At 52.2% G+C, this 24,278-nt stretch overlaps 12 protein-coding genes across 12 annotated transcripts; 6 read left to right on the top strand and 6 right to left on the bottom strand.

Moving 5' to 3' along the window:
• Positions 1 to 1,852: 1,852 nt before the first annotated feature.
• Positions 1,853 to 3,690, top strand: BDW70DRAFT_156498 (RING-H2 finger protein; the record flags this gene model as incomplete). Its single annotated transcript, XM_073740194.1, has 4 exons — positions 1,853 to 2,140; positions 2,247 to 2,643; positions 2,696 to 3,266; positions 3,318 to 3,690. The coding sequence occupies 4 exons, from the start codon at positions 1,853 to 1,855 to the stop codon at positions 3,688 to 3,690; spliced, it is 1,629 nt and encodes a 542-aa protein (XP_073599644.1).
• A 1,575-nt stretch (positions 3,691 to 5,265) lies between these two features.
• BDW70DRAFT_128939 (aspartate aminotransferase) lies at positions 5,266 to 7,370 on the top strand. The gene is made up of 3 exons (XM_073735521.1): positions 5,266 to 5,723; positions 5,850 to 6,830; positions 6,893 to 7,370. The coding sequence occupies exons 1-3, from the start codon at positions 5,463 to 5,465 to the stop codon at positions 6,986 to 6,988; spliced, it is 1,338 nt and encodes a 445-aa protein (XP_073599643.1). The 5' UTR covers positions 5,266 to 5,462; the 3' UTR covers positions 6,989 to 7,370.
• Positions 7,295 to 8,816, bottom strand: BDW70DRAFT_128935 (putative SNARE protein (Ufe1)). Its single transcript, XM_073735520.1, has 3 exons — positions 8,597 to 8,816; positions 7,727 to 8,544; positions 7,295 to 7,644 (listed from the first exon to the last, which is right to left on the bottom strand). Exons 1-3 carry the CDS (start codon positions 8,714 to 8,716, stop codon positions 7,404 to 7,406), a joined length of 1,179 nt encoding a protein of 392 aa, XP_073599642.1. The 5' UTR covers positions 8,717 to 8,816; the 3' UTR covers positions 7,295 to 7,403.
• Positions 8,817 to 8,893: 77 nt separating this feature from the next.
• On the bottom strand, positions 8,894 to 11,128 carry BDW70DRAFT_93734 (putative PB1 domain protein). The gene is made up of 5 exons (XM_073745229.1): positions 10,740 to 11,128; positions 10,531 to 10,680; positions 10,149 to 10,484; positions 9,059 to 10,105; positions 8,894 to 9,006 (listed from the first exon to the last, which is right to left on the bottom strand). The coding sequence occupies exons 1-5, from the start codon at positions 10,752 to 10,754 to the stop codon at positions 8,977 to 8,979; spliced, it is 1,578 nt and encodes a 525-aa protein (XP_073599641.1). The 5' UTR covers positions 10,755 to 11,128; the 3' UTR covers positions 8,894 to 8,976.
• A 1,264-nt stretch (positions 11,129 to 12,392) lies between these two features.
• On the bottom strand, positions 12,393 to 13,582 carry BDW70DRAFT_128930 (copper chaperone CCS1). Its single transcript, XM_073735519.1, has 4 exons — positions 13,457 to 13,582; positions 13,333 to 13,405; positions 13,141 to 13,275; positions 12,393 to 13,060 (listed from the first exon to the last, which is right to left on the bottom strand). Exons 1-4 carry the CDS (start codon positions 13,472 to 13,474, stop codon positions 12,543 to 12,545), a joined length of 744 nt encoding a protein of 247 aa, XP_073599640.1. The 5' UTR covers positions 13,475 to 13,582; the 3' UTR covers positions 12,393 to 12,542.
• Positions 13,583 to 13,653: 71 nt separating this feature from the next.
• On the top strand, positions 13,654 to 15,603 carry BDW70DRAFT_93712 (kinase-like domain-containing protein). The gene is made up of 3 exons (XM_073745228.1): positions 13,654 to 14,278; positions 14,461 to 14,875; positions 15,100 to 15,603. Exons 1-3 carry the CDS (start codon positions 13,713 to 13,715, stop codon positions 15,532 to 15,534), a joined length of 1,416 nt encoding a protein of 471 aa, XP_073599639.1. The 5' UTR covers positions 13,654 to 13,712; the 3' UTR covers positions 15,535 to 15,603.
• Positions 15,604 to 15,663: 60 nt separating this feature from the next.
• On the bottom strand, positions 15,664 to 17,320 carry BDW70DRAFT_93709 (uncharacterized protein). Its single transcript, XM_073745227.1, has 2 exons — positions 16,860 to 17,320; positions 15,664 to 16,803 (listed from the first exon to the last, which is right to left on the bottom strand). The coding sequence occupies exons 1-2, from the start codon at positions 16,916 to 16,918 to the stop codon at positions 15,729 to 15,731; spliced, it is 1,134 nt and encodes a 377-aa protein (XP_073599638.1). The 5' UTR covers positions 16,919 to 17,320; the 3' UTR covers positions 15,664 to 15,728.
• Positions 17,321 to 17,435: 115 nt separating this feature from the next.
• BDW70DRAFT_128922 (uncharacterized protein) lies at positions 17,436 to 19,095 on the top strand. The gene is made up of 4 exons (XM_073735518.1): positions 17,436 to 17,614; positions 17,677 to 17,819; positions 17,901 to 18,293; positions 18,341 to 19,095. The coding sequence occupies exons 1-4, from the start codon at positions 17,569 to 17,571 to the stop codon at positions 18,710 to 18,712; spliced, it is 954 nt and encodes a 317-aa protein (XP_073599637.1). The 5' UTR covers positions 17,436 to 17,568; the 3' UTR covers positions 18,713 to 19,095.
• Positions 19,096 to 19,331: 236 nt separating this feature from the next.
• BDW70DRAFT_156490 (class I SAM-dependent methyltransferase) lies at positions 19,332 to 20,961 on the top strand (the record flags this gene model as incomplete). The annotated part of the gene is made up of 3 exons (XM_073740193.1): positions 19,332 to 19,751; positions 19,815 to 20,016; positions 20,069 to 20,961. The coding sequence occupies 3 exons, from the start codon at positions 19,332 to 19,334 to the stop codon at positions 20,959 to 20,961; spliced, it is 1,515 nt and encodes a 504-aa protein (XP_073599636.1).
• Positions 20,962 to 21,175: 214 nt separating this feature from the next.
• BDW70DRAFT_156489 (phosphatase YCH1) lies at positions 21,176 to 21,651 on the bottom strand (the record flags this gene model as incomplete). Its single annotated transcript, XM_073740192.1, has 2 exons — positions 21,176 to 21,486; positions 21,537 to 21,651. The coding sequence occupies 2 exons, from the start codon at positions 21,649 to 21,651 to the stop codon at positions 21,176 to 21,178; spliced, it is 426 nt and encodes a 141-aa protein (XP_073599635.1).
• Positions 21,652 to 21,812: 161 nt separating this feature from the next.
• On the top strand, positions 21,813 to 22,745 carry BDW70DRAFT_128918 (mitochondrial 37S ribosomal protein bS21m). Its single transcript, XM_073735517.1, has one exon. The coding sequence runs from the start codon at positions 21,934 to 21,936 to the stop codon at positions 22,594 to 22,596; it is 663 nt and encodes a 220-aa protein (XP_073599634.1). The 5' UTR covers positions 21,813 to 21,933; the 3' UTR covers positions 22,597 to 22,745.
• On the bottom strand, positions 22,728 to 24,211 carry BDW70DRAFT_128917 (uncharacterized protein). The gene is made up of 3 exons (XM_073735516.1): positions 24,001 to 24,211; positions 23,901 to 23,916; positions 22,728 to 23,797 (listed from the first exon to the last, which is right to left on the bottom strand). The coding sequence occupies exons 1-3, from the start codon at positions 24,201 to 24,203 to the stop codon at positions 22,796 to 22,798; spliced, it is 1,221 nt and encodes a 406-aa protein (XP_073599633.1). The 5' UTR covers positions 24,204 to 24,211; the 3' UTR covers positions 22,728 to 22,795.
• Between the last annotated feature and the right edge of the window lie 67 nt (positions 24,212 to 24,278).

Genomic DNA, 24,278 nt, shown 5'->3' with positions numbered 1-24,278 from the left:
TACCCCCACCTGCCGCCTTATACCGATATCCATATTCCATACTAGCCTGTAGTACGTATACATAGATAAGCAGGCTTGACTCAGACTTGCCTGCGATAAGTCAAGCAGATAACAGAACTCCGATCCCGGAGGAAAACGCTGATCACTTTACGCTAGAGTAACTCATCACAATCAGGCGCAGATAACGTGCTCAGGGTTTGCGTCGGATTTCTAGAGGTTGGGGTGCTAAAAGGATAAGCAACATGCGCGAGAGGTGATGACTCGTGATTGATGATCGTAGCATCATTGAGCCGATCAGCAATGACCGATTGGCCGCTGTCATACTCCAAATGCACGACTCTACTCCGGAGTATCGAGAGTACATACACCAAAATGCGCGACCTGAACTAAAGCCGACCGCACCGTAAAATCTCGGGTTCATTTTTACTTTTTCTTTCAAGGTTCAGTGACCGAAAGCATGAAAGTCATAGAGGTCACGTGACTCAATTCAGGCAGGAGCTTTTTGGGCCGATGCAGCTGCAGCTGACGATGACGAGGTCTCACTCGCATCAAAGACGCGACCGAGAGAAACAGCGCAACCAGCGAACCAACACAACCAGCGCAACCGGAAGACCGCGACTTTCAGAACCTGTGGTGTGAAGAATGCCGTCGGTGTTGATGCTTCAGGGTGTTGCTGCTCTTGCTGACTCTAGACTGGTTGGGTCAGATTAGCAGACGTTTCCGGCGGAGTTGGAGTTCTGCCAGCTGGCAGTCGATCCCCGCTTCACCCACACATCCGGCCATTCGGTCGGCCATAATCAATTGTTTGGTTGGATGCCATTATTCATTGCGAGCCGTGGCCTGCTTGGAATTGTGCTTAGGCTGGGACTGGGATTGGGATCTGAAGCCTTTATTTTCGGCATTTCCCCGTCAGCATCCGACCCCGTTGCGCCGCCGCCAGGGTGAGACCGTCAGATAAAGAGTAATTAATAGTAGTGGAAGCCATCAGTATGCCCAAGCCATTCAAAGCCATCAGAAGCCATCAGTATGTCAAAGCCTCAACAGAAACAAAGGAATGCACCGTCGGTCTGTTCCAGGATGGGACAGACCACCTAGGTAGAGAGAGCAGAAGAGGGCTCCGTAAGCCGGAGATGTCAGACTCTGGATCCGGCCATGCTCATTTTCATCACGTTTCCGGCTCTGAACTCTGTGGAAACTCTTTTCTTTGATAAGATGTCTCGTCATTTAAACCACCGCGGTGGGTCAGACGTCGACTAGGCCTTCAATTTGATTCAATTTGCGATCAATTTGAGACTTGAAAGTTGAGGCGTATATCTGCTGTCACCAGCCCCTCCATCTGCCGGATCCCCCGGGATAATCCATCCATCGATCCATCACTGGCCCCTCACCATCGTCAGCCCGGATATCCTGGCATTCGATTCCCTCCACTCATCGGTGGTCGTTTGTCTGGTCTGTCTGGCTCATATTAAATTATTCTTACCAGATTGCTGCGCCCCGATCCTTCAACGGATTACTACCAGGTACGAATACGCTGCACTGCTCTGCACCGCTCTGCACAAGCACATCCGGTCCCCAATGGACCGGCTCTGCCATCGATCGGATGAAACTAACCGCCACGACCGTAGTGATCGACCAGCTTTGCTGATGGTGATATCAGCGTCAGTCTGGGCAGGCCTTGGAAGCGCGTTGATTACTCGATTTTTCGGCCTTTCTTTGCTTCTTCTGTGTCCCACTCAAGAGATCCGTGACCTAATGATCTTCCGCGATTCCCCATACCCTCCGACGTCTCCGTAAGCCTCGCAACCCGTGGGGAAATCCATTCCTTTCTCAAATCTACTCCATCATCGTCTCCATGGGGCTCCCACAGCGTCCTTTTCTCTCTCGCCCCTCCTCGTTCTCGCACCCTCTTGTTTCCTACCCTCTTCCTCTCCTCTTCCTCGTTTCCCTTCTTTCCACCGTTCCGACTGTGGGCTCGACCGTGCTGCCGTCAGAAACTCCTGTGGCTGAGGATCCCGCTCTCTCCCAGAGGCGATTCTTGCTCGAGGGCTCTCAAGTGGATCTCCCTCGAGGCTTGGACTTGCACGTCGCCCCATTATTGCAATCGCCTGTCAGCTTTGAAGCCAGTCACACTCGGCTCAGGGTTAGTGGTCCCATTTCCCATGCAAACATGTGCAGCGTATCAGGAAACCCGTTTCCGCTTACGGGGGCTGTGAAGGCGATGGAGGATATACTAATATAAGCCGTAGGGTCTCAATCGGACCGGGACTTTGGTGCAGGTGGGACCGAGCAATTCACTGTCGCTCCAGAGCAGTGATATAGCGTTCATCTCCTGCGACCGTACCGCTTATACAGGAAACTTGGACGCGGATGCGACTCTGAACAACGTCTTGTCAAGGGATCCCGAGGCTGTGTTGCTGTATAGCACGACTGTGTCACATTGCAACTACACGAATGACCAAAGTGACTATCGATATATCTTCACCTTACTGAGCGCGAGTACCGCCAAAGCGATTGAATCACAGCTCGCAGCTGGAAATCAAACCGGATCTACTTCTCTTGTGCCCGACATGTCTACCTTCGGCCCGGCAAACATACCCGGCGATAACGATGGCGGGGGGACTGGTGGCGACAGCCCTAACACAGGTATGTGATGTCGGCCACGGCCCGTGCCCGGTACAGTCGCTAATTACCGTAGCAGCCATGATCATACTTTACAGCATCACAGGTATCATTACGGCACTGTTCCTCTCGATCATCATCACCGGTGCTATCCGTGCCCACCGCCATCCAGAACGATACGGCCCGCGGCAACGACCGGGGCGGCCGCGTCAAAGTCGAGCAAGAGGGATAGCAAGGGCAATGCTGGAAACGATTCCGATTGTCAAGTTCGGCGATGACACCCCTGACGGCAAGCTTGACGACAAGGGAGACGTGGAGATGTCGCTGGAGTCGGAGACACCGACGTCGCAGTTACGAGAGGGTACAGATACTCGGCAGCCAATGGCTACTGGTGGTACCACGTCGCCAACACCGGATGAGACGCCACGAGATGCCGCCACGTCTTCGCCTGATTCAGATCCAGAACAGAGACGGGCTGGTACGACAGAGACCGAAACGACGACAGAGCATCCCAATTTCTCGTGCCCGATCTGTACGGATGATTTCGTCAAAGGACAAGACTTGCGTGTCCTTCCCTGCAACCATCAGTTCCATCCCGAGTGTATCGATCCGTGGTTGGTAAATGTGTCCGGGACATGTCCTCTCTGGTAAGTCTCACCGTATCACTCCTCGCATGGATTCCTTGCTCACTTAAATAGCCGAATCGACCTCAATCCGCCGCAAGCCGAAGGTGAGACCGAAACCCAAGATGGCGAAGCCGGCTCCGAAGAAAACGCAGCAACAAACAACCAACCCGCCGAAGAAACACACACTCACCGCCACCGACTCAGCAGCTATTTAACCAGCACTCTGAACGCCCGTCGAATGCGGGAGGCCAGTGTCGAAGAACGCCTTGCAGCGCTGCGCAGCGTCCGCGAGGAAGCGAACCGTGATCCAGCAGACGGTGACGAGAACGAGCAACGGCGTCGTCGGAATCGATTAACCGCTCGGCTCAGGGATCGGTTTCGGATCCGCACGCGGGCGCATGGCGACGATTCGACCTCGACGCTTGCGGCTCCGACTTCTACATGAGAGGGGTATCTGACGGATCCATGAACAACCTATACTCTTTTGGGGTTTTTATCCCCTTTCCTTTTTCTTTGTCAATGATTGTCGATGATTGTCCATGACTTTCTGGACGTTTGGCGTATTTACGATGATTCGGTTTCGCTTGGGATGCATTATCGGTCTGCATTTACGTTTGGCACAATTACGAATTTACTGCACGACCCGATTGACTCGATTGGTTTTGATCGATGGGATACAGGCGTTTAGAGGGTGGCTATCTGACTGGCTGGTTAAAATAGGGCGATCTCTCGATATTTGATCTTGTGTATATTTTTGTCTCTGCTCCTTCTATGTCCATATTCGATCAAAGTACCAGATTATGTAGATATCCGTCAACTTTCTTGATATTTCTTGATATTTATATGCGAGCACGAAATCATGGGTATTCTGAGTCCAAAGGGAGATCGGTGAGGGGAACCCGCTGCGTGGACCCCATGGGGAGAAACTGAGAGTGGGAGGAGAACCAGAGACGCGGTCGCGATGAGGAGAACCGCCGGAATCAGCGAGGAGTCGAGACGCAGTGAGGGGATTCTCTTTTTTTATTTTTTTATTTTTCCTTTTTTTTTATTTCTTTTTTTATTTTTTTTCCCACTACGAGGACTATCCTCATCAGAAACCTCTAGTCTTCCCCACGGCTATTCCAGCGAACCCTCAATTAACCGAAGCCACCGGTACGATCCAGGAACCCGGGTAGAAGTGCGAGAGCCGGCCACTCGCCGAGGATGACGGAGCCTCGCCGTCGCGTTTTCTTCCACCATTTCACTCTGACTGATGAAGATCTTCTGGACTCTCTGGAACCTGAATTTGGACCGTCTCTGCCACGGACGTCGGACCGGCCAGTGCAAATTCGGAAAATGTCCGTGTCGACGGCTAATTCTGCTGATTCTGCTGCACTGCTGCGCTGCGTCGCTTGCGTTGCTTTGCGTTGCAATTGGCACTGTCAGGTGCACTCGAGACGAGGCCTGACCCGGTCTGGCTCAGTGTGGGGAGAGATGTGTCAGTCAGGGCTGAAACAAACGGCTGGACTCGGGGCGATGACTTTTGCGCCCGAGGTGGTTGGCTCAGGGATCATTCTCGCACATTATCGCATTATCGCTCCTATCTGGACTATACTTTGCAGGGAATGCTCCTGAATGCTCCTGAATGCTCCTGAATGCTCCTTCGTTGAACCTTGAGAGACAAAATTGGGGATTCGGAGAGTTTCGTATCTGAGTGGACTGACTGACTGTTTTGAGTCTTCCCCGCACGTATCAGACCAGTGTATCGAATACACTGTCTATCTACTCTGAAGACCATCCAAGGAGGTTGAATCTTAGTGAATTTCAGGCTTCATATGTGTAGTACACTGTAGAATGCGTTGCTGAGTCGATAAGGATAGCATGTGATGTCGTCATAAGCTTCCATCGGATAGCCTAGGAGTAGCAGCACCTCGGTACCCGGCCTCTATCATGAGCTTGGAGCTCCAGGCAGATTGGCAGATTGAGGCATTTATTTAATAAAGCACAGCTGCCATTGCCCATGCATGACATGCCAGACCAGCCCCGTTACGCATTTTCTGGATCTGCTGGAAATTCCTTTCCCCTCATTATCTACTCCGTGCTATAATTGGAGACCCGATTGACCGGTGAACACAAGCAGCATTGACCTTACGTACATTCTTTGCATGGCCCAGCCCAGTCCCAACAGTGGTGTGACATTACTACGTTCTGACTGCCGATTGAAATAAAAAGGTCACCATGTCCGCTCCTTCATCCCCTTCTTCCAGTTCCTTCTCGGCCGCCAGATCCCGGCTTGCTTCTCTCGCCTCACACATCATGGGCTCCTCATCAGCTTCCCCGGTCTTCTCGACCGCCGTTGTCCCGTCGGCGCCAGAGGATCCGCTCTTTGGTCTCGCGCAGGCTTATCGCCAGGACCCCTCAGACAAGAAGGTCGATCTAGTCATCGGTGCTTATCGCGATGATAATGCGAAACCTTGGGTTTTGCCTGTTGTCAAGAAGGTGCGTTCCTCTCCATGAGTCCTCTGAATGGGGCTTGTGCCAATACCCGATCGAGCGTTCGATCGAGCGTTCGATGGATCGGGGCCCAATTCCGGCTTTTCAGATGATAGTGCTGACAGACCGCAGGCAGATGAGCTCATCCGCAACGACCCCAACCTTAACCACGAATACCTCCCAATCAAAGGCCTCGCCGAATATACAACCGCCGCCCAGAAGCTCATCATCGGCGCCGACTCGCCCGCCATCGCGGAGAACCGCGTCTGCACATTCCAGACAATCTCCGGCACAGGCGCCGTCCATCTAGGCGCGCTCTTCCTCGCCCGCTTCCACCCCGCAACCCCCAAACCGACCCTCTACCTCTCCAGCCCGACCTGGGCAAACCACCACCAGATCTTCACAAATGTCGGCTTCGCGCTCGCGAACTACCCGTACTTCTCGCCGCAGACAAAAGGCCTCGATTTCGACGGCATGATCAACGCGTTGCGCTCCGCGCCCGCCGGGTCGATCATCCTCCTCCATGCCTGCGCCCACAACCCCACGGGCGTGGATCTCACCCAGGAGCAATGGAAGGAAGTTGCCGTGGTCATGCGCGACCGCTCGCATTTTCCCTTCTTTGACTGCGCATACCAGGGTTTCGCATCGGGCGATCTGGCGCGTGACGCCTGGGCGATCCGGTATTTCGTCGAACAAGGGTTCGAGCTGTGCATCGCGCAGTCCTTCGCCAAGAACTTTGGCTTATACGGCGAACGCACGGGCGCCTTCCATTTCGTTTCCGCGCCGGGCCCGGAAGCCGCTCAGTCTTCGGCCCATGTCGCCTCGCAACTGGCCATTCTGCAACGCTCTGAAATCTCGAACCCGCCTGCGTACGGCGCGCGGATTGCGAGTAAAGTCCTCAATGACCCTGAGCTGTTTGCACAGTGGGAGGTCGATCTGCGAACGATGAGCGGGCGGATCGCCGAGATGAGGAAGGGGCTTAGGCAGCGCCTTGAGGAGAAGAAGACGCCCGGCTCGTGGAACCATATTACCGACCAGATCGGCATGTTTAGCTTTACGGGGCTCAGTGAGGCACAGGTTAAGGTGCTGCGTGAGAAGTGGCATGTCTATATGGTACGATACCCTCATCTCGTTATGTGTTGTGTTTGGATGAGTGCTGACTGATTGAACCCTAGACCAAGAACGGTCGCATCTCCATGGCTGGTCTCAACTCGCATAACCTGGATTACTTTGCCGAGGCGGTTGATAGCGTTGTGAGGGAGACATCGTGATCTGCCTATCCACCTATTATGACATACACCTAATCCTTTCTCATCGCGTCCCTTCGCCTATTCTACTCATGTACTCCAGTCATCGCACTTATCGTCCCTCACCATTTGCTTTCGCAGCTGTTTCAACATATTCCCCTCTACAAGTTACATGCTTCACTTCACCTGAATAGGTACTGAAGTCTCTGGGTTGCTCGGTCGGTTTTTATTATTTCGGTTCTTCGCCTAGTCCGAGGGCGGTTTAACTCGGCTTGCTTGGTTGGTAAGACACCAGGTAGATAAAATAAACATGCTTGTCTTGTCTTGTCTGCGACAAATATCTATGGGATATTTAGCTACTAGCTACATTATATATGATAAACCATGACAGATCCATCTATGAATCGTCTTCTCCCAGATAATATGCACTTTAAAAGAACTAGAATATCAAATCCCAAACAACCAACCACGTACACAACCCGACGGTCCCCCAAAACACGGCCTGCGCTGCACTCCGCCTCTCACTCGCACGCTTCAGCTCTTTGTTCCCGCGCCCGATATTCGTCTCTGTATTCGATGCATCTGTCACCATCATATTGATATATTCTTCCTGCGTGGAGAGGTGCGACACGAGCGTTTGCTGCAGGGAGGATATTTCGAGCAGTGATTTTTCGGCGTTCCTATTCGTACGAGAAAGATAAGTGATTAGTTCCGCTTTGCTTTGCTTATTTGAGAAACAAAGAAGGGCAAGTCAGGACGCACTGGACTTTGCTCAAAGTATCCTCATAATACCGCACCATGGAATCGTTTTCCTCCGCGAAAAGCTGCAGTTGTTCGGGCGTAAGCTCTGCTTCTATAGCCGCAACTTCGGACGCATTAAGCGTGTTGCCTTTCACACCGACACCAACAGTATCTGCCATTTCCAGCGCGGTGTCGGGGTAGTTTGATGGGGCGGAAACCGAGACCCCTCTTCCTCGTCCTGCAACACCACCACGAATACTTCCAGCGAGAGTGCCAGCGGCAGAGGCTGAAGCTGAGGTAGAGTTCTTGTAAAGAACGCTCTTCTCCCGCTCTCGCGCCCTCTCAATCCTCTTCTCCACCATATCCCGCTGCATCTCGATCGTGCCTTCCAGCCGACGTCTCAGGAACCAGAGGACACTTTCACGGACGGCCTTGGTGTTGTTTTCGATCTGTTCTTCAATGATTTGCTCGGGTTTCTTTCCTGCATCTTCGTTTTCGGCTAACGCAGATGAACCGGATGCCCATTGGAAAAGAAGATTCGATGCGCGCGAGCGCTTGCGATTGTATTTCTTGTCGAGAAGGGTCGAGTGCGTTTCTTGGCGGAGGGACTCGGCGGAGGAGAGATTTGAGATTGAGGAGGAGAGTGTGTGGAGGAGGGAGGAGGTTGAGGAGGTGACTGAGTCGAGTTCGTCGGGGGAGAGGATTGTGTCTTTGCCTTTGGTGGTGGAGGTTGAGGGGGAGCTGCGATGTGTAGATTTACTAAATGGGTGCGTTGAAATGCTTAAGAACGATGGGCGAATTTTGTGCAGGTGCGAAAGGAGGGAGGAGATATGTGTGTTCTATTGGCGTTGTCAGTCTTGGGGGCGATTTGGTTGCAGGTGCTGCGCATACAATGCGGTAGGCTTCTTTGAGGAATTCATCGGCGGTTTGGGTGGTCAGGGGTCGGGACAGAGAGATGGAGTCATCCTGTTTGTGAAGAAGGTCGGTGAATAGCGGTGTGAGGTCTGTCATGTTGGCTGGCTGGCTATCGGAGCATGGCCTGGTGAAGGTAGAGTAGTGATGTTGATGTTGACGTTGAGTGGAGCTGCGGAAATGCTGAGCTGGAAGTACGGTGATTGGGTGATCCCGTGATACCCGTGCCCTACAACCAGGCCAATTTGATGTAGTCTACGAGTGCAATCGGTACAGTTTAAGGGGTAAATGAACAATGGTATCATTACGGGTATAAATGCTAATATATACAGACGCATATGCAGGGTATAGTGCTATCATCAAATCATCCGTCGTTCTTCCACCCATATCTAAATTTCGAGTCAGAACATTGATAGTAGAAATTGAAGGGATTGAACGTACCTCCATCTTTCCCATTTCGCTTCCTTCTCGTCTGGCAATCTCGCGTGATGCCATAAGTAATAGGTCTAGGTCCTCCTGGTCTACCATCGTAATCATATCCCCCTCATCTTGCATCTTGATCTTCAACGCCATCTGGAACCCAAACTTCTCACGGATCCGCGTCTCAAACTCGGCAAACTCAATGGTCGGCGGGATGAGAATGTACCGTGTGTCTTCAAACGAATGTACCTTGACTCGAAACCTGCGCACTTCCGGCCGGCGGGAGTACCCTCGTGCAGGGCCGCGGCTGCATGACCGCGCGCGCGGTCGCGACCCCATGAGTTCGAAGCTCGCGTCTGGTACTAAATCCTCGTCGCATGGTGAACTTCCGTATTCCTCTTCTTCATCGATGTATCCTTGTTGTTGGAAGGGGCGTCCACCATTTGCTAGCGTCATTGCTCGCGCTTCCCCATACATCCCGTACGCGTCGTCGGAGTGGCCGTTTGATACTCCAAAACCATGATCACTTGCTCCTCTGCGATGTCCATAGCCGTCACTAGAACGCACATGTCTTTCTGGAGCATATCCGCGAGGCTGCCGTGGCTGACCCCGTGGCTCCGATGCTGTGCGAATCGTCCCTATCCGTGGCTTCTCAGACGCAGTAAGATCCGTGGTGCCTCGTCCAGCAGGCTGGGCTCCTGGGCGATCCAAGTCGAGTTTTGGCGGACGTTGCGCTTTACCAGGTTGAGCGCGGACCGTCCCGTTACTCCCAGTCGAGCTAAGGCTTGCTTTGTCAGCATCTGGAGGGGGAGTAGGCGGGAATAGATTACGATGCATCGGCGGCTCTGATTGCTGGCGACTGCGGCTTGCCAGATTTTTCTGTACTAGGTGAGACGTCGCGAATGGCACGGAGTCCACGCTTCTCTGGGAGGTATCGGCCGGAGTGCTGAGTCGGTTGGCGGCGATCACGCGTGACTTGCCGAGATAGTCCTTGGTTTTGAGGTTCTTGACCTTGGCTTCGTTCGGCCGGTAGACAACTCCTACGGGGATTGAGAACACGGTATATCCCTGAGGGGTCAGCCTGGATCGCGAGTACTGGCAACGTACTTACTTCTGCCCTTTCCCGAATGGCGTCGTTGATCACATCGTGGTCTGGCGTGACCTTCTCTTTGGAGGCATACTCAAGATCCTGCATGCCCGGTCCAATTTGCTGCAGGTAGATATAACACAGGCCGCGATTAAAGAGGACCTCACACGAGTACAGCCGGAACTTTAGCCCGAGCTGCTCATAATCGATGTAGGTGTTGCCTCGCAGGTAGAGCAGAGTGTCGTTGAAATTCGCCAATGCTTCTTCAAAGTCGCCGAGTAGGAAATTAGACACTCCCTCCTGAAAGTAGGCGATGGCAAGATACTGGTCCAGGCTCACGGCGCTCTGATAGCACTCAACCTGTGGTTGTTAGCACCGAGTCGAGCCGACGGGATCGAAGACGTACTGCTTTCTCATGTTCGCCCAATGTAGCATAGATTACACCGCAGTTGAAGAGGATCTTGGAAGTATCGGCAATAGCGGCAAATGACCGCAGAGCGAGATCATACTCCTGATTATCGAAATGTTCCAGGGCCTGCACCCAAGTCTCGATTTCCTGTACTTTCTTGTTAATCCCAGGGTGAATTAAAGACGATTGCATTATTTGCGACATACTTGCTTGAGAGACATTTTCTTTTTGCGCTGCCAGTGCCAGTCACAGTCTTAAGTAGATCGATTGGGTAGGCGACGACGAGTTGTTTGACCCCCGCGTCGTGATACCTGGCTGACACCGGCTGGAGAGATGATTTATTTGCCAACTGGCAGGGAAATATGACGGCCCTTCCGGAGCGCACGGCAGCAAATATATGTATGGGCCAACCAGCAGCCAAGATGTGACGGGGGAGGGGACCGGGTGGGCAGATGAAGATTCTGGCGGGCCAAGCAATCCAAGAGCAGCCGGACTGATGGCGCGGAGACGTGAATTGGAGCGTCAGGCCGAGACTGGTGAGGCCACTGGGAATGAGAGCTAGAAAATAGTCAATCAAGCAGAGCTTAAGCAGCAGGCCGGGCGAGACGGACCATGCGCGAGAGCCGAAGGATGGACTTGGGGATCCTGTTGGGTGGAAGGACGAGATAGATCGGATATATATTTAGATCACAAATTGAGGCGCACCAGCCACTGGCAGGAGAGCCAGGATTAGCGAGCCGATAGACTTGGACTCGAAGAATACTCCAGATCGAGCAGATAAAGGTTCGAGCGTTCGCCTTTGCAGGAGAGGCTGGAGAGCCAGGAGACCAGGAGAGGGATTGGAGAATTGTCTTATGGGGTCGAGTCGACTGAAGACCTGAGGCTGTGTGGCGGTTGGACTTGAAAACGGTGAATTGGGAATCAAGACAGAAGACTGAGGGCAGAAAGGGGAAACACAGGGATGGTGCGCTAAGAAACTGGATGGAAAGGTGAAGAGAAGGCGACGAGAGGAGGAGAGGAGGGGAGAGCGAGAAAGAGTAGCCGCCCAGCCAGTCTCGACGCTGCAGAGGCAGGATTCATTGGTGATGATCGGATGGAGCTGCAGGGGGAACTATCACAGTGCAGATGGAAATCCTTGTCATCGCTAAGTCTAGTACGGAGACATGCAGAGTACTCTGAGTACATTGTGGATTGACAATTACACAGTATGCTCAGGATACAGTATATTCATCTAGTCATAAGATCATATCTTAACATCGATATTGACCAACGCTGGTTGAGGCCCTAAGGCCCGACCCGACCCTGAACCTGACCCCGCGCACCCTTGAATAAACTGGATTGTATTAGGCTCCCGACACTGATAGTCGAGTCACTCGACTCATGAAAGCGGAAGGTATTCATGGGTTATGATTTCGTCAGGATTGGAGAGACAATCACATTTAGAGACGAATCAGTCTCATTGGTTCCCGTTGTAAATATGTGACAGAAACTAACTTTATAGCGGCCCCGCCACGGCGCTTCTGCTCGATCACTGCGAGGCTGGTTTCCGCCCTCCAGCCTACTACTAGCACTACTAGCAGTGGACGACCTCTTACTTTTACTCAAGAGTATGCTTCGCAGAGTACGCTTCAGCCCTGTTCTGTGCTCTGATTGACGCATGTAGGAATCCTAGTCTCGGATCAATGCCTGCTTTCCGGAGACTACTCAGACTAGCGTCGTGTGGCCTTCCGGGCCACGCTTCTGATCATGTGAGTCGTCACATCCAGGCCTTGGAGGTTGCAAAAGCGGCCGTCAGTTCGCAGACCGATCCTAGTGTATCCTAAAATAGCATCGCCTGACTCGGTTGAGGGTCTCAAGTTCATCTCTATTGCTATCGCTTCGTTGTACACATTGACATCATCTCTTCTAGGTATCATCATCATGAACTCCATACTAATGCAAGGTTAAAGCCCCTTCGTTTTCGTACTGAGCCGCCGCCAGGTTCGTTTTCAGTCGGCTGGCTACCGGAATCAGAGCATTCCCTGAGCCACCTGCTCCTGGCGTTCCTGCCACACATTCTTGCCCGAGCAGGAGCATACCGTTTTGTCGTTGTCCCAGACCCCGGCGCTTCGAGCAATCACCCCAACCAAAGTATTGGAATCTTCGCGTCGAAAAGGGCCTTCCGTGCTCTTGGACACCACCATACTGCGTCCAATCAGCTCCCAGATTGCTACCGGTCGATCCAAGAACACATTGCCTCGTCCCTTTGCGTCCACTTCCACGCTTCCAAAGATCCCACGTGGCTCCTTCTGTGCATTGGCGCCCTGGAGCTTTGCCTTGACCGCCTCCCAGATACCGCCCGTGGACTCGGCCCCCTTGGAGATGTCTCCTGCCTCTCGTACAGTCGCCCAGTACTTGCCCGGCGCCAGTCCGTTGATCGTCAGATCGACCAGCGTCATATTTGATGATACCTGAACCATGCGCGCCAGCCCTCGGATCTTATTGGGGACGGAAGTTGCGTGTGTTTCAAGAATGCAGACCGCGGAGTCTATCGACCGGTCACCGTCAGCTAACGTCCAAGGACTGAAACGTTACGTGTATAAGCCAGTAGAGCGGAATGAAACGTACTGTTGGAAGCGCCGGTCCCTCGTAGAATCGCATCGCGACCAGTATTTTGGATAGCTGTGACGATGGAGCTGGGGGGCGCGGTGCCTTCGATAAAGACAAGTTGATCCTTGAGATTCGCCTCAACTTTGGTGATTCCTGGAATAACAACCAGTCGTTTAGCAACCATGTAGATGCACAAGTGATGACTCTTACCTTCAACCTTGTGCAGTGCCTGCGAGATATCCTTCACGCAGCCATCGCAGGTCATAGGGACCGCAAAGGTCGTCTAGTGATGGTCAGTCTCCTGCATTCTGGGCTGGACATGAGATGCCCATACTTGGAAAGGCTCAATCATTATGCAATGGAGAGCAAGATGTCCCAGTGAGAATAGTAAGAGTAAGCCGGTTGTTTAAGCTAGTTGTCTGAGTACAAGTACTTAATGGCGGGACAAGCGGGGATGATTTGAAATCCGATGGCGGCCTGAATCTTCAGGCCACAAGCTTCCCCGGTCCGATAGCGTCATGTCTCCAAATTTCCAACACCAACTGTTACTCTCCACCTCGCGTCTCGACTCTGCACCCGCATCCACTGCAATGTCGACCTCTAAATCCAGATGGGCCGACGAAGATCCCGAGACAGAAGCGCTCATTGCCCAGCGCAAGCGCGAAAAGGAGGAGAAGCGACGGGCTAAAGCCGAGAAACAGCGACTGGAAGAGCAAGCTAAGGCTCAAGCTCAGGCTCAAGCTGCAGCGGAACGCCAAGCCGGTGATTCCAGGCTCAATGGCGACTCCAGTGAAGCACCTCCGAAGAAGCGTCGACGGCTCTCAAATGAGCAGCAGCCGGGATCCAGCGGCGAGCAGTCTGCGAAACAAGGGAAACCAACGACACTGTTACAATTCCCCGCGTCCGAATGGGGACCCTGTCGCCATGTGGACAATTTCGAGCGCCTGAACCATATTGAAGAAGGCTCATACGGCTGGGTTAGCCGCGCAAAGGAGCTCACAACCGGCGAGGTCGTTGCCCTGAAGAAACTCAAGCTAGATAATTCCCCCGACGGGTTCCCCGTAACTGGACTTCGGGAGATCCAGACCCTTCTCGAAGCGCGCCATCAAAACGTTGTTTACCTCCGCGAGGTCGTCATGGGAAACAAAATGGACGAGTAAGCCTGATTACCAATCCCTGTGATTCATAGCCCGGCCTATTCATGCCCTATACGAGGGTCTCTTACTCTCTTCCCTCCTTCCTCTCATCGCATACCCCTCCACCGTTAAAAGTATCAGATACACAATTTTAACCATCAAACCCGGGGGAGGCTTCTCCCCCCTCCTCCGGCATATGTAGAGTCTACCTCGTAATGGACTTCCTCGAACACGATCTCAAGACCCTCCTCGACGACATGCGAGAACCATTTCTCCCGTCCGAAACCAAAACCCTTCTCCTCCAGTTCATCTCTGGTCTCGATTTCCTTCACTCGCAATGGATAATGCACCGTGATCTCAAGACATCCAACCTCCTTTTGAATAACCGCGGCGAGCTTAAGATCGCTGATTTTGGAATGGCACGCTATTACGGAGACCCTCCGCCAAAACTGACGCAACTCGTTGTGACGCTTTGGTACCGCTCCCCAGAGCTTCTGTTGGGCGCGGAGAGTTACGGTCCTGAGATTGATATGTGGAGTGTGGGGTGTATATTCGGGGAGCTTCTTACGAAGGAGCCGCTTCTGCAGGGGAAGAATGAGGTGGATCAGGTGTCTAAGGTGTGTACCGTGCATTCTTTTTTCTTAACCCAATAAGATGATGAATTCGCCGGCGACAGCGGACCGTGGATCGGCCATGAACTCGACAAAGATTGGCCGTTTCTGCAGGAAGTTCCAAAGTTAATCGGGCCTAGAGGTCCGGTGGGAATCCCATCAAGACATCTAGAGGGACTGGGAGAGATATGCTTGGTTGAGAGTGTCCTTATACTAACATCTACATTCAGATATTCGCTCTAACTGGCCCTCCAACACCGCAAACCTGGCCTGGTTTCCGCTCACTGCCAAACGCAAAGTCGCTCCGTTTTCCGCCTACGCAGATATCGTCCACATTACTCCCGCGGTCAAAGTTCCCTTTTCTTACAAATGCCGGCCTGCAGCTTCTCTCTTCCCTACTCGCGCTTGATCCAACTTCGCGGCCTACCGCCGCCAAATGTCTTTCACATCCATATTTTCGGGAAGATCCTCGGCCTAAACCTAAGGAAATGTTTCCGACGTTCCCGTCCAAAGCTGGTATGGAAAGAAGACGACGTCGGGAAACCCCAGAGGCCCCAAAGCGGGGACAGGAAGCTCCGAAGTTAGATTTCGCTAGTGTATTCGGTGGTCAGTCTGCTGGTGATTATGGGGAAAGTGGGGCTGGGTTTACCTTGCGCTTAGGATAGGCGATTTTATATATTGTCTGACAGACTCTATCGCGCAAATCGGCTAAACACGCTTACCAGTGTGGCCCTATACCAATCCATCCGAAACTAGTAGCTATTATCTACAAATATTACTAACAATGAATGTAACCTGGATCCGCACTCCTGCGAAAATGATCGTGTGGAGTTTGATCTGAGCTCCACCAAAGAATTTATCACGCGAAGTAGTTCCGCTGTATCAATGTGTAGTCGACAGAGTACTCATCACTTGCGTCGCTGGAATGGGGGTGTCTGCGATATGCCTCGGGGTTGAAGCCCAGGGGTCCCCTGGGCCCGACCAGCTCTGGAACTTCCTGCATCGGAACTGGCCAATTGTGCTCGAGTTCATGATCGCTGAACTCATCGTCTTTGATTGGAGTGCGGCCACTGTCGGGTTCTTCGCCTGGGGCTTTAGCGACGAGAAAGTACTCGTCACCAAGAGCTTCCAACAGCAATGATGATATAGAGATATAGTCCTCTCCGCGGGTTTCGTTGATACCCTCCTTATCAGCGGTCAAGTCCACCTCATCTTCTTCTAGATGGACCGCTATCTCAGGGTTACTCTTCACAGTCGCTTCAAGTTCCCCCGGATGAATATCGTCGTCAGCGCATAGAGTTTCAGAAAATTCGGGAAGTATTGCCCTATATTGGTCTGCATCGTGAAGAAGTTCTTCACCATCGCCGGGAATGACCGAATTTGGGCTGCAGTGAGACTCGTTGCCCGAGGTAGCTCTCACATCGAGCGGGAAAATCATGGGACGTTCAGCAGTGCTGGATTTCGCCGAAGCCGAGGGGAGGTTCCAATTGTATGAGGCAACACTCGTGCCTTTGCCGACCTCGTTTTCATGCTTAGGGTAATTGCACCGATAGAGGTTCGTGCCAAATTCCCAGTCAGTATCTGTGCTTGCCTCCGATACTGTAGACGAAAACTGTTGATACCGTGGGTCGTTCGAACTTCCTGCGGAATCAGATCGAGACCACAGTCCAGCGCTGATTTGGCCGGTTCGCCTACAAGACATTCGCAAACCGGTTCTCAGGGCTTGGATACCGGAGCGAGCTTGCCGCAGTGATCTTCGAGGAAGGCCCCGCATCCAGCGTAAGGATGCAGTAGGGTATGCCGACTGCATGGCAACATCCTGTGGACACCCGTTTCTCTCAAGTGTCGGATTGTGCTCCGGGTCTTCTGGATCGAAAACCGGATAATGGGCGCTTTCCTCACATGCCGAAATCAGCGTTGGTTGCCTTGAGGGCCTGGCACTGTCGCGTTAGACCCTCTGGCAAAGCCGAACATATTCATGAAGACGTACCTTTCCCTTAATGAACCGCCAATACGCACATCATCAGAATCATCCGACAACGAATCCATCGCTCACGGAGAAATTTGAGAGAACTCCTAGAGAATTCGTATCACAACAAGTGAAACAATAAGGTCGGGATATATGGAAAGTGTTAAATCTAAAGGAAATCGAAAGTTTCAACGTTGAAGGTATCAGAAAGAGTGAACTTCAGCCTGAGTGCTCATAATAAGAAGAGAGCAGTCTGGTAGAAGTCGAATTGCATTGTCGGACAAAGGCAAGAGGCACCGTGCAAGGAGACTCCATTGCACCTTCCATTGAGAGCTGAAGGCATCTAGAGGAGCGGTTATTCATAAGCCAGCTAAGCCAGCTGGCAAGTAAGGAAAGATAAAAAGGAGGTTTACTCATTGTAGCCTATAATCTGCAAAGTATAAGGCAAGGCTGCTGGTATGTGTAGTTTAGCACCAGATGCGATAGATTGTGTTGGGCAAAGCGCATAGAGCAAGGAGGGAACTTTCTTTGGTAGACAAGACGCAGACGCAGCCGCAGCCGCAGCCGACTCCAGCTTCCTTTGTGCAACTCTTTGGTGCTGCCACCGACACCAACTGACAACTCAAATTTACTTCAGATATACATAATCTCTGTCTGCAGCTTTTGTATATTCTGGTATTTATTATTTGCTTCAGCACCGTCTCTTGGCAATTCCAAAGGTCTTTCCGCCATGGCTGCGACTCAGGCCGTTTCCTTTGACGACATTATTAAATCTAGTCAGTGCACTTTTATTCTTCAGCCTAGAGCCCCCCGGCTTACACGACCTTTTTCCTTTCAGGTCGCCAGAAGAAAAAGAATGAGGAGCTCGCGAACCAGATTCTAGGTAAGAACAGGAGAGCCAGCGCGCCTGGCTCTGGGCCCGGAAAGGCGCAAAATGCGACGCCCGGTGGGAGTTTAGCGAGTCGGATTGGTGTGACAAAGGTAAGAGAATTCCATCAATTTGCGTCTTGCATGCGCTTCTCCTACGGGACACATGCTCATCCGATTATCTGCTGTATCCAGCGCTCCGCATCCGTAAATCTCAGCTCGAAGTCGGGGAGTAGAGCCTCCTCCGCAGCCGCCGGACGGAACACAACGAGCGCGAAACCAACGCGTCGGTATCGCCCTGACGAAAATCGTCTCGTGTCAGCAATCAACTCCGCAAATGGTCAGGCTACAGTACGCAACGCCGGGGGAATCAACATCAAGGGGGCCAGCTCAGCACCGCCTGTTGTCATCGGGAGCAATTTTGCTCCCGGGACCACGGCTGCCGATATTGAGTCAGCCATCGAGCCCGTTTCCGGAAAGATTATTAGCTGCTGGATTACATCGCAAAAGCCTACAGTTACAGCAGAAATCACCTTCGCCGAAACATCGTCAGCTGAAAAGGCTGTAGCCAACTTCCACAATCAAAGGGTAGGTAGATTTATGCTATAGTTGATTTCTGAGCTGACTCTGGGAAGGCCGATGGTCGGATCCTTTCATTCCAGCTTTCCCACCGCGATGCATTCGGCCGTCTGATAACAACGGGTTCTCCCTTCGATGACCAACGCGAACAAGCAGACCGGAATCGGCGAGCGCAACGGACGGCGGATCCAGCGGTTCAGGATGGTAGATACGGGTTCAACGAGCAGGTTCAACAGCCCCTCGATTCCAGGGGCTCTAGGTACAATGGCCGTGGTAACAATCGGAGGGGCAACAGGGGTAGGAGGAACTTTAACGGAGGTGGCCAAGGCGAGAACCAGGGAGTCCAAAAGACTGGCCTCTACAGTGATGAGATGATGACGGATGCCCCTCCACAGGGTGCAAGGAACAAAAGTAACCGGTGGCAGTGATCAATGCCTATCTGCACATATCCTTTCATCGTCCAGTTCAAGAACCACATGGTTTGGAGCCCGCGCTGTGGGAAGCCTATTGCACCAGCATACTGCACCGGGGTCGGATGAAACGCGACCTGCGGCTGGCTAGTTACCGTGCGTATCTGCTCGTGTACAATGCTAGGGCGGCTGCTGTGACATCCCGTCTTATCGAGTGCGGAATTATTTACTAGTCCTATTTTGTGATATGTACGATTTTTGTCTAGCCGAGTTACCGGTGCTAGATCTGCCCGAGCTTTACCAATCGGTGCCAGATGACCACCGATATGTTTGGAGTCATAAAAACGTGAAGACAGTTGGGGGAGACCATGATAGCTGGTCGATCTGCTCCGTGCTTCGTACTAATTATGATTGAAGCTATTCACAACTTTTAAGCTTCTTATCGATAAGAGTGAAATCACGTGGGTGTCGAGATTGATGATCCCGGAAACATCAACATTTCATCGCATGCCTTTACAGCTTGCAATGGGTTTGCATAATAATATCAGACACGGGACACTTCTGGAGTAATACAAAAGCGCTGTCAGCTCTGTTCAACTACAAGCACTCGTGAGCGCGAAAGCGCGCACCGTCAAAAATGAATTGTAGCACACAGCGCATTGTCGGCCAGTTTTTGAGGCAGACTGCGCAACGAAGGTTCAAAATTCGGTCGCGACGATGGAAATCTACGTTTGAGACAAGGGAATGGTCTACGCCCCTTGCACGCACCCTGGCAAATGTGATCAAGACGACAGGGCCGGTGCCCATTGCGGCATTTATGCGCCAAGTACTCACTTCTCCAGAGGGGGGTTATTACACCACCAAACCAGAAGGCGGCGAAGAGGTATTCGGAAAGAAGGGCGATTTTGTCACATCGCCGGAAATATCGCAAGTCTTTGGGGAGTTAGTGGGTATATGGACAATTGCGGAATGGATGGCACAGGGCGGGAAAAAGAGCGGAGTACAGCTCATGGAGATTGGGCCAGGGAAGGGGACGTTGATGGATGATATGTTGCGAGTACGTACATGCATTTCCGTCTCTTCCGAGGTGCTTTAACACAATGTATGCTCACTATGGTAGACTTTTCGAAACTTCAAACCTTTCACGTCGAGTCTCGAGGCAATATATCTGGTGGAGGCTAGCCCTACTTTGAGAGAGGTCCAGAAACAGCTACTCTGTGGGAATGCCGTTATGGAGGAAACAGACATCGGCCATCGGAGTACGAGCAAGTACTTTAACGTGCCCGTGATCTGGGTGGAAGATATTCGGCTGTTGCCTCATGGTGAGTCTTGCCCGGCGCCCAATAAAGTCCTTCGGCTGAGACCCATCTGCAGAGGAAGATAAGACGCCGTTCATCTTCGCCCATGAATTCTTCGATGCCCTCCCAATCCACGCTTTTGAGTCGGTTCCTCCCTCACCAGAAAATGAACAGCAGGAACAGGAGATTATGACACCCACAGGCGGGACGAAACTCCAGAGACCACCAAAAGCAGCAAATACACCTCAATGGCGCGAGCTAATGGTCACTCTAAACCCGAAAGCAGTTGACGAGAACATTAAAGATGAGCCGGAGTTCAAATTAACTCTAGCGAAAGCATCTACTCCCTCCTCCCTTGTCATTCCTGAAATCTCTGAACGGTACCGGGCCCTCAAATCCCAGCCTGGGTCCACCATCGAAGTCAGCCCGGAAAGCCGCATCTACGCATCAGATATTGCGCGCCGTATCGGCGGCTCATCGCAACCCCCTCGGACTGCAGCGGGACGCAACGCACCTGCATCCTCTGCAATGGCGAAGCGCATTCCTTCAGGAGCCGCCCTGATCATGGATTACGGAACAATGTCGACTGTTCCAATCAACTCCCTCCGCGGCATCCAGAACCACAAAATTGTTCCTGCACTCTCTTCACCTGGTCTAGTTGATGTCAGTGCCGACGTGGACTTTACGTCGCTTGCTGAGGCAGCCCTCGAAGCTAGCGAGGGCGTGGAAGTCCACGGGCCCGTAGAGCAAGGACACTTCTTACAGGCTATGGGTATCGCGGAGCGAATGCAGCAATTACTCAGCACTGTCAAGGATGAGGAGAAGCGCAAGATCTTGGAAACTGGATGGCAACGCCTTGTTGAGAGAGGCGGTGGTGGCATGGGTAAGCTGTATAAAGTCATGACTATCATCCCAGAGAATGGCGGCAGACGCCGGCCAGTGGGTTTTGGAGGAGGAGTCCCAGTATGAGGCTTTCGAAGTTAACAACCTCGATGTAACATTATGTACATATAGCGTCTTCTCATGCCGACGATTTGGAGTGTGTATTTCCATTGATTCAGTTCATTTGGCCCGCACTTATATCACGGTGCTGCTAAAACCCCACCACAAAGCACAAGGGTATCAATAAATCCTATTCATACATCTCAGTCAACCAAGTAAAGTGAAGTTAAGTCACTCAATTTCAATACTCGCGCCAAATATCCTCCACATAAGCCTCAGTCAATCTGACATCCTTTCCATACTTCTCCTGCCACTGGACAAACCCTCCCTCTAGCACGAAAACCTCCTGCTTGTGGCTTTCTTCACTTCCCAGCATCCTTTCACGCTCGCGCGCGTATTTTAGCGCTGCAGAAGGTCCGCGCTGCTGGCTGAGCGCGCAGTGGAAGACGACTTTCTCTTTATCTTTTAAGGTCCGCACGAGTTCCGGTATGCGGACATCTAGTGTCGAGCTAGGAACCCAGGTTGAGGAGATGATATGGCCGCCAATGTGGTCTGAATTTTTATGTTAGTGACTGCTGGAGTAAGTGATCAAGGTCACTTACCGGAGTCTCGCACGTCAATAATTGCTAGTTTGCTAGGCGTGGATGTAGAGAGGATGAGGGCTGAGAGCGCATCGCGGCTTATGCGTGGGAGGTTGGCTATTGTGATTGAGGACATGCTGAACGCTTGGTATATTTGGTGCGCTTTGTGAGTTGCGAATATCGCTGAATGTTCTTGAAATAATCAAGTACTTTCTGAAAGAATGTCACGTGATTTAAGTCTTCCGATCTGGAAAAATGAAGCCGGAGCTGCAATATCTCGTCTTGACCACGCTTCAGGTGACTGCCGCTCCTTCCCGTGCCTCACGTTTGAGTCAAGGAGGAATTGTTGAGAGCCCCATCTGTATTTGGTTTTTTATTTTCTCTTTTTTTCACACGAGTCCCAAGGCAAGACGGAACAATGGAGCGATCTTTAACTCGCTGCCTCCGTTCAAGGCCGACAACGACGGCGACAACCTCCCTTCTCTCAACTCGCCAATCAATCCTACACAACCAATTCCCCCTCATCAGACAAAATCAATCGCTGCGCTTTTCCTCCTCAAACCCAACTAGCAACGCCGCCGAGACCAACACCGATAACACCACTAGCACCGCACCTCCGCCCCCCCGGACCCAGCTCCTCCGCCCCAAGTACCCGGGCAACATCGACGAAGTCCTCAACCGTCTCAATCTTAGCACTGGCCGTCAGAACCGCGCGCCGCCTAGAAACGAAGCATCCAGTCAGCAGACTGCTGAACCTGGCACTGGCATCTCTGGCGGCAAAAGCACCAGCGCGGTTCCTCGTCAGGAACGCCGCAGGGTCGACCTGAAACTAAATCCGACGCTGGGTCGTGATGTAGCTGTTGTCCCTGAGCGGGGACAAGATTTGGAAATCGCGCTCAAGCGACTTTCGGGAATTCTCAAGGAGAATAATGTTAAATATCAGTACTTGGACCAGAAGTATCATGTTCGGAGGGGCCAGATGAGGAAGAACTTGCGGATTCGAAGATGGAGAAAACTGTTTGCTTATTCATTTGCGCATACGGTTGGAAAGATCCAGAGGATGAGGGCGCAAGGGTGGTAGGTAGGCAATTTGCCCATCTACTTTTTCGACAAAGATAAGGGTTATCAAGTTGTTGTGTATATTACCATGTACTCAAGGGTTTCTGCATTGTTTTTTAGACGTGAACGGTCGTATTGTATGGCTTATAAACAAAATATGCAACGTTTTATATCCACTGATCCACGACAATGTAGCCAGACACCAGAACAAGCTACACCCATCAATCTCTCTTCCCACTCGCAAACCCGCCATATCCACCCCCAGAACCATTGGCAGAATACCCTCCATACCCATATCCGTTCGTCCTCGACCCGTTTCCAAATGATACACCCACAGCCCCCTTACCAACAGCCGGAACACCCAAGATCCCATCTCCCTTCCAACCCCTCCGTCTGCCCACGATTCCGTTGCCATTCCGCTCCCAATAAAGCGCGACCAACGCGCCCACTGACGCCGCTATTCCAAAGAAAATCACCTTCGAGAGGAACCACCAAAATCCGGACGAGGACGAAGACGACTCCGAAATATCACGGCCCGGCCACCCAATTCCTCGGCCGCCTTCAATCCAGCTTACATGGAACGTGAACGTCAGCGGCTCACCGCGGATCACTTTTGTCCCGTGTCCTTCTGTCCAGGGCTCGCGGGCCGCCTCAGCAACAGCAGAAGCTTCTTGCTCCTCGTCTGACTTCTTCCCGATATCTTTTTTCTTCCCCTTGCCGTGGAGAAGGGAGTACTCGAATTCCGGAACCGAGTATGCCGTTCCCGCGACCATATACCCCTTCTCCTTAGCTCTTTTCCCGGACTTTGTCTTCTCCGACGACGGCACCTGCGGGATATTGTGCGCTAAAACATTCATGTCCGTCCAGATGTGCAGGTGGCTTTTTTGCAGGGTTCCCTGCAGTGCGAACGTGATTGGCGTGTATGGCGGTCCATTGTCCTCTAGCGTAGAGACATTATCACCGCTGTTTTCTTTTCCGTCATACTGCTCGTCGGTCTTGGAGTCCGTTGCAGAACTGGAGTCGAGGGGCGCGGTGGGCACGCGGCACGTCATGGGGACGTCTGAGTGGACGTAATATTCGAGGAGATGGTAGAGTTCATCAGGTAGGGCCTCGATGGTGCAATTGACTGATTCGGAGACACCGTAACGGAGGGCGAGGGGGGTGGAGGTCTCTTTGCATGTTGGGAAGGGGATGAATTGGAGTTTTCCGAGATCGTCGGTTATCTAGCGTAGTGATGATTTAGTAACCTGTTCAGTGAGGGTTGTTCTGTGGCTGCTAGGTTGGAACTGATATGGAGGTGTATCAGGGTGTTGAGGTCGGACATACATGTTCACCGGAGTCGCTGGGTACAGAAAACGGCGTCAGTACTTGATTACGGAAGAAAGTCTCGATACTCCTTAGACTCAGAGCTCCGGGTTCTACTCACATTGTCCGGTTCAAACAGGTTACTGGCATCGGCTGGCCGTATGCGTAGCCATCAGTTCTCCCCGCAGCCGCAATTTGAAACAAGCATGAAGCAACCAGGGTCCAGGGAGGAAGCATTCTTCCCACAGAAGTCATAATGGATACCGCGCGCTGCCGATTCGGTGAATAGCTGAACACGCGGCTAAGGTATGAGTTACAATGCATGGATAATGACTTGGTCTAAAAAGATGAAGACGGAGAGGAGACACGGTGGTCTTGACCCAGCAAGCAACCTTGGAG

The sequence above is a fragment of the Aspergillus foveolatus genome (assembly GCF_047715535.1).
Source record: "Aspergillus foveolatus strain CBS 279.81 unplaced genomic scaffold BDW70scaffold_5, whole genome shotgun sequence".
Taxonomy (NCBI): Eukaryota; Fungi; Ascomycota; class Eurotiomycetes; order Eurotiales; family Aspergillaceae; genus Aspergillus; species Aspergillus foveolatus.
This window is presented reverse-complemented; position numbering and strand designations above follow the sequence as displayed.

What these genes read in the sequence shown, in the direction of transcription:
- BDW70DRAFT_128939 (XM_073735521.1), top strand. Translation starts at nt 5,463, where the DNA reads ATGTCCGCTCCTTCATCCCCTTCTTCCAGTTCCTTCTCGGCCGCCAGA. An exon ending in TTTTGCCTGTTGTCAAGAAG is followed by an intron (nt 5,724 to 5,849) that starts GTGCGTTCCTCT and finishes GACAGACCGCAG; the next exon opens with GCAGATGAGCTCATCCGCAA. An exon ending in AGAAGTGGCATGTCTATATG is followed by an intron (nt 6,831 to 6,892) that starts GTACGATACCCT and finishes ATTGAACCCTAG; the next exon opens with ACCAAGAACGGTCGCATCTC.
- BDW70DRAFT_128935 (XM_073735520.1), bottom strand. Translation starts at nt 8,716, where the DNA reads ATGACAGACCTCACACCGCTATTCACCGACCTTCTTCACAAACAGGAT. An exon ending in TCAAAGAAGCCTACCGCATT is followed by an intron (nt 8,545 to 8,596) that starts GTATGCGCAGCA and finishes CAACGCCAATAG; the next exon opens with AACACACATATCTCCTCCCT. An exon ending in GATACTTTGAGCAAAGTCCA is followed by an intron (nt 7,645 to 7,726) that starts GTGCGTCCTGAC and finishes TCGTACGAATAG; the next exon opens with GAACGCCGAAAAATCACTGC.
- BDW70DRAFT_93734 (XM_073745229.1), bottom strand. An exon ending in TGGGCGAACATGAGAAAGCA is followed by an intron (nt 10,485 to 10,530) that starts GTACGTCTTCGA and finishes TAACAACCACAG; the next exon opens with GTTGAGTGCTATCAGAGCGC. An exon ending in GCGAAATGGGAAAGATGGAG is followed by an intron (nt 9,007 to 9,058) that starts GTACGTTCAATC and finishes CTCGAAATTTAG; the next exon opens with ATATGGGTGGAAGAACGACG.
- BDW70DRAFT_128930 (XM_073735519.1), bottom strand. An exon ending in GGCACTGCACAAGGTTGAAG is followed by an intron (nt 13,276 to 13,332) that starts GTAAGAGTCATC and finishes TTGTTATTCCAG; the next exon opens with GAATCACCAAAGTTGAGGCG. An exon ending in AGGGACCGGCGCTTCCAACA is followed by an intron (nt 13,061 to 13,140) that starts GTACGTTTCATT and finishes ACCGGTCGATAG; the next exon opens with ACTCCGCGGTCTGCATTCTT.
- BDW70DRAFT_93712 (XM_073745228.1), top strand. Translation starts at nt 13,713, where the DNA reads ATGTCGACCTCTAAATCCAGATGGGCCGACGAAGATCCCGAGACAGAA. An exon ending in ATGGGAAACAAAATGGACGA is followed by an intron (nt 14,279 to 14,460) that starts GTAAGCCTGATT and finishes CGGCATATGTAG; the next exon opens with AGTCTACCTCGTAATGGACT. An exon ending in AGGTGGATCAGGTGTCTAAG is followed by an intron (nt 14,876 to 15,099) that starts GTGTGTACCGTG and finishes ATCTACATTCAG; the next exon opens with ATATTCGCTCTAACTGGCCC.
- BDW70DRAFT_93709 (XM_073745227.1), bottom strand. Translation starts at nt 16,918, where the DNA reads ATGGATTCGTTGTCGGATGATTCTGATGATGTGCGTATTGGCGGTTCA. An exon ending in GGCGGTTCATTAAGGGAAAG is followed by an intron (nt 16,804 to 16,859) that starts GTACGTCTTCAT and finishes CGACAGTGCCAG; the next exon opens with GCCCTCAAGGCAACCAACGC.
- BDW70DRAFT_128922 (XM_073735518.1), top strand. Translation starts at nt 17,569, where the DNA reads ATGGCTGCGACTCAGGCCGTTTCCTTTGACGACATTATTAAATCTA. An exon ending in TGACGACATTATTAAATCTA is followed by an intron (nt 17,615 to 17,676) that starts GTCAGTGCACTT and finishes TTTTCCTTTCAG; the next exon opens with GTCGCCAGAAGAAAAAGAAT. An exon ending in GTCGGATTGGTGTGACAAAG is followed by an intron (nt 17,820 to 17,900) that starts GTAAGAGAATTC and finishes TGCTGTATCCAG; the next exon opens with CGCTCCGCATCCGTAAATCT.
- BDW70DRAFT_128918 (XM_073735517.1), top strand. Translation starts at nt 21,934, where the DNA reads ATGGAGCGATCTTTAACTCGCTGCCTCCGTTCAAGGCCGACAACGACG.
- BDW70DRAFT_128917 (XM_073735516.1), bottom strand. Translation starts at nt 24,203, where the DNA reads ATGCATTGTAACTCATACCTTAGCCGCGTGTTCAGCTATTCACCGAAT.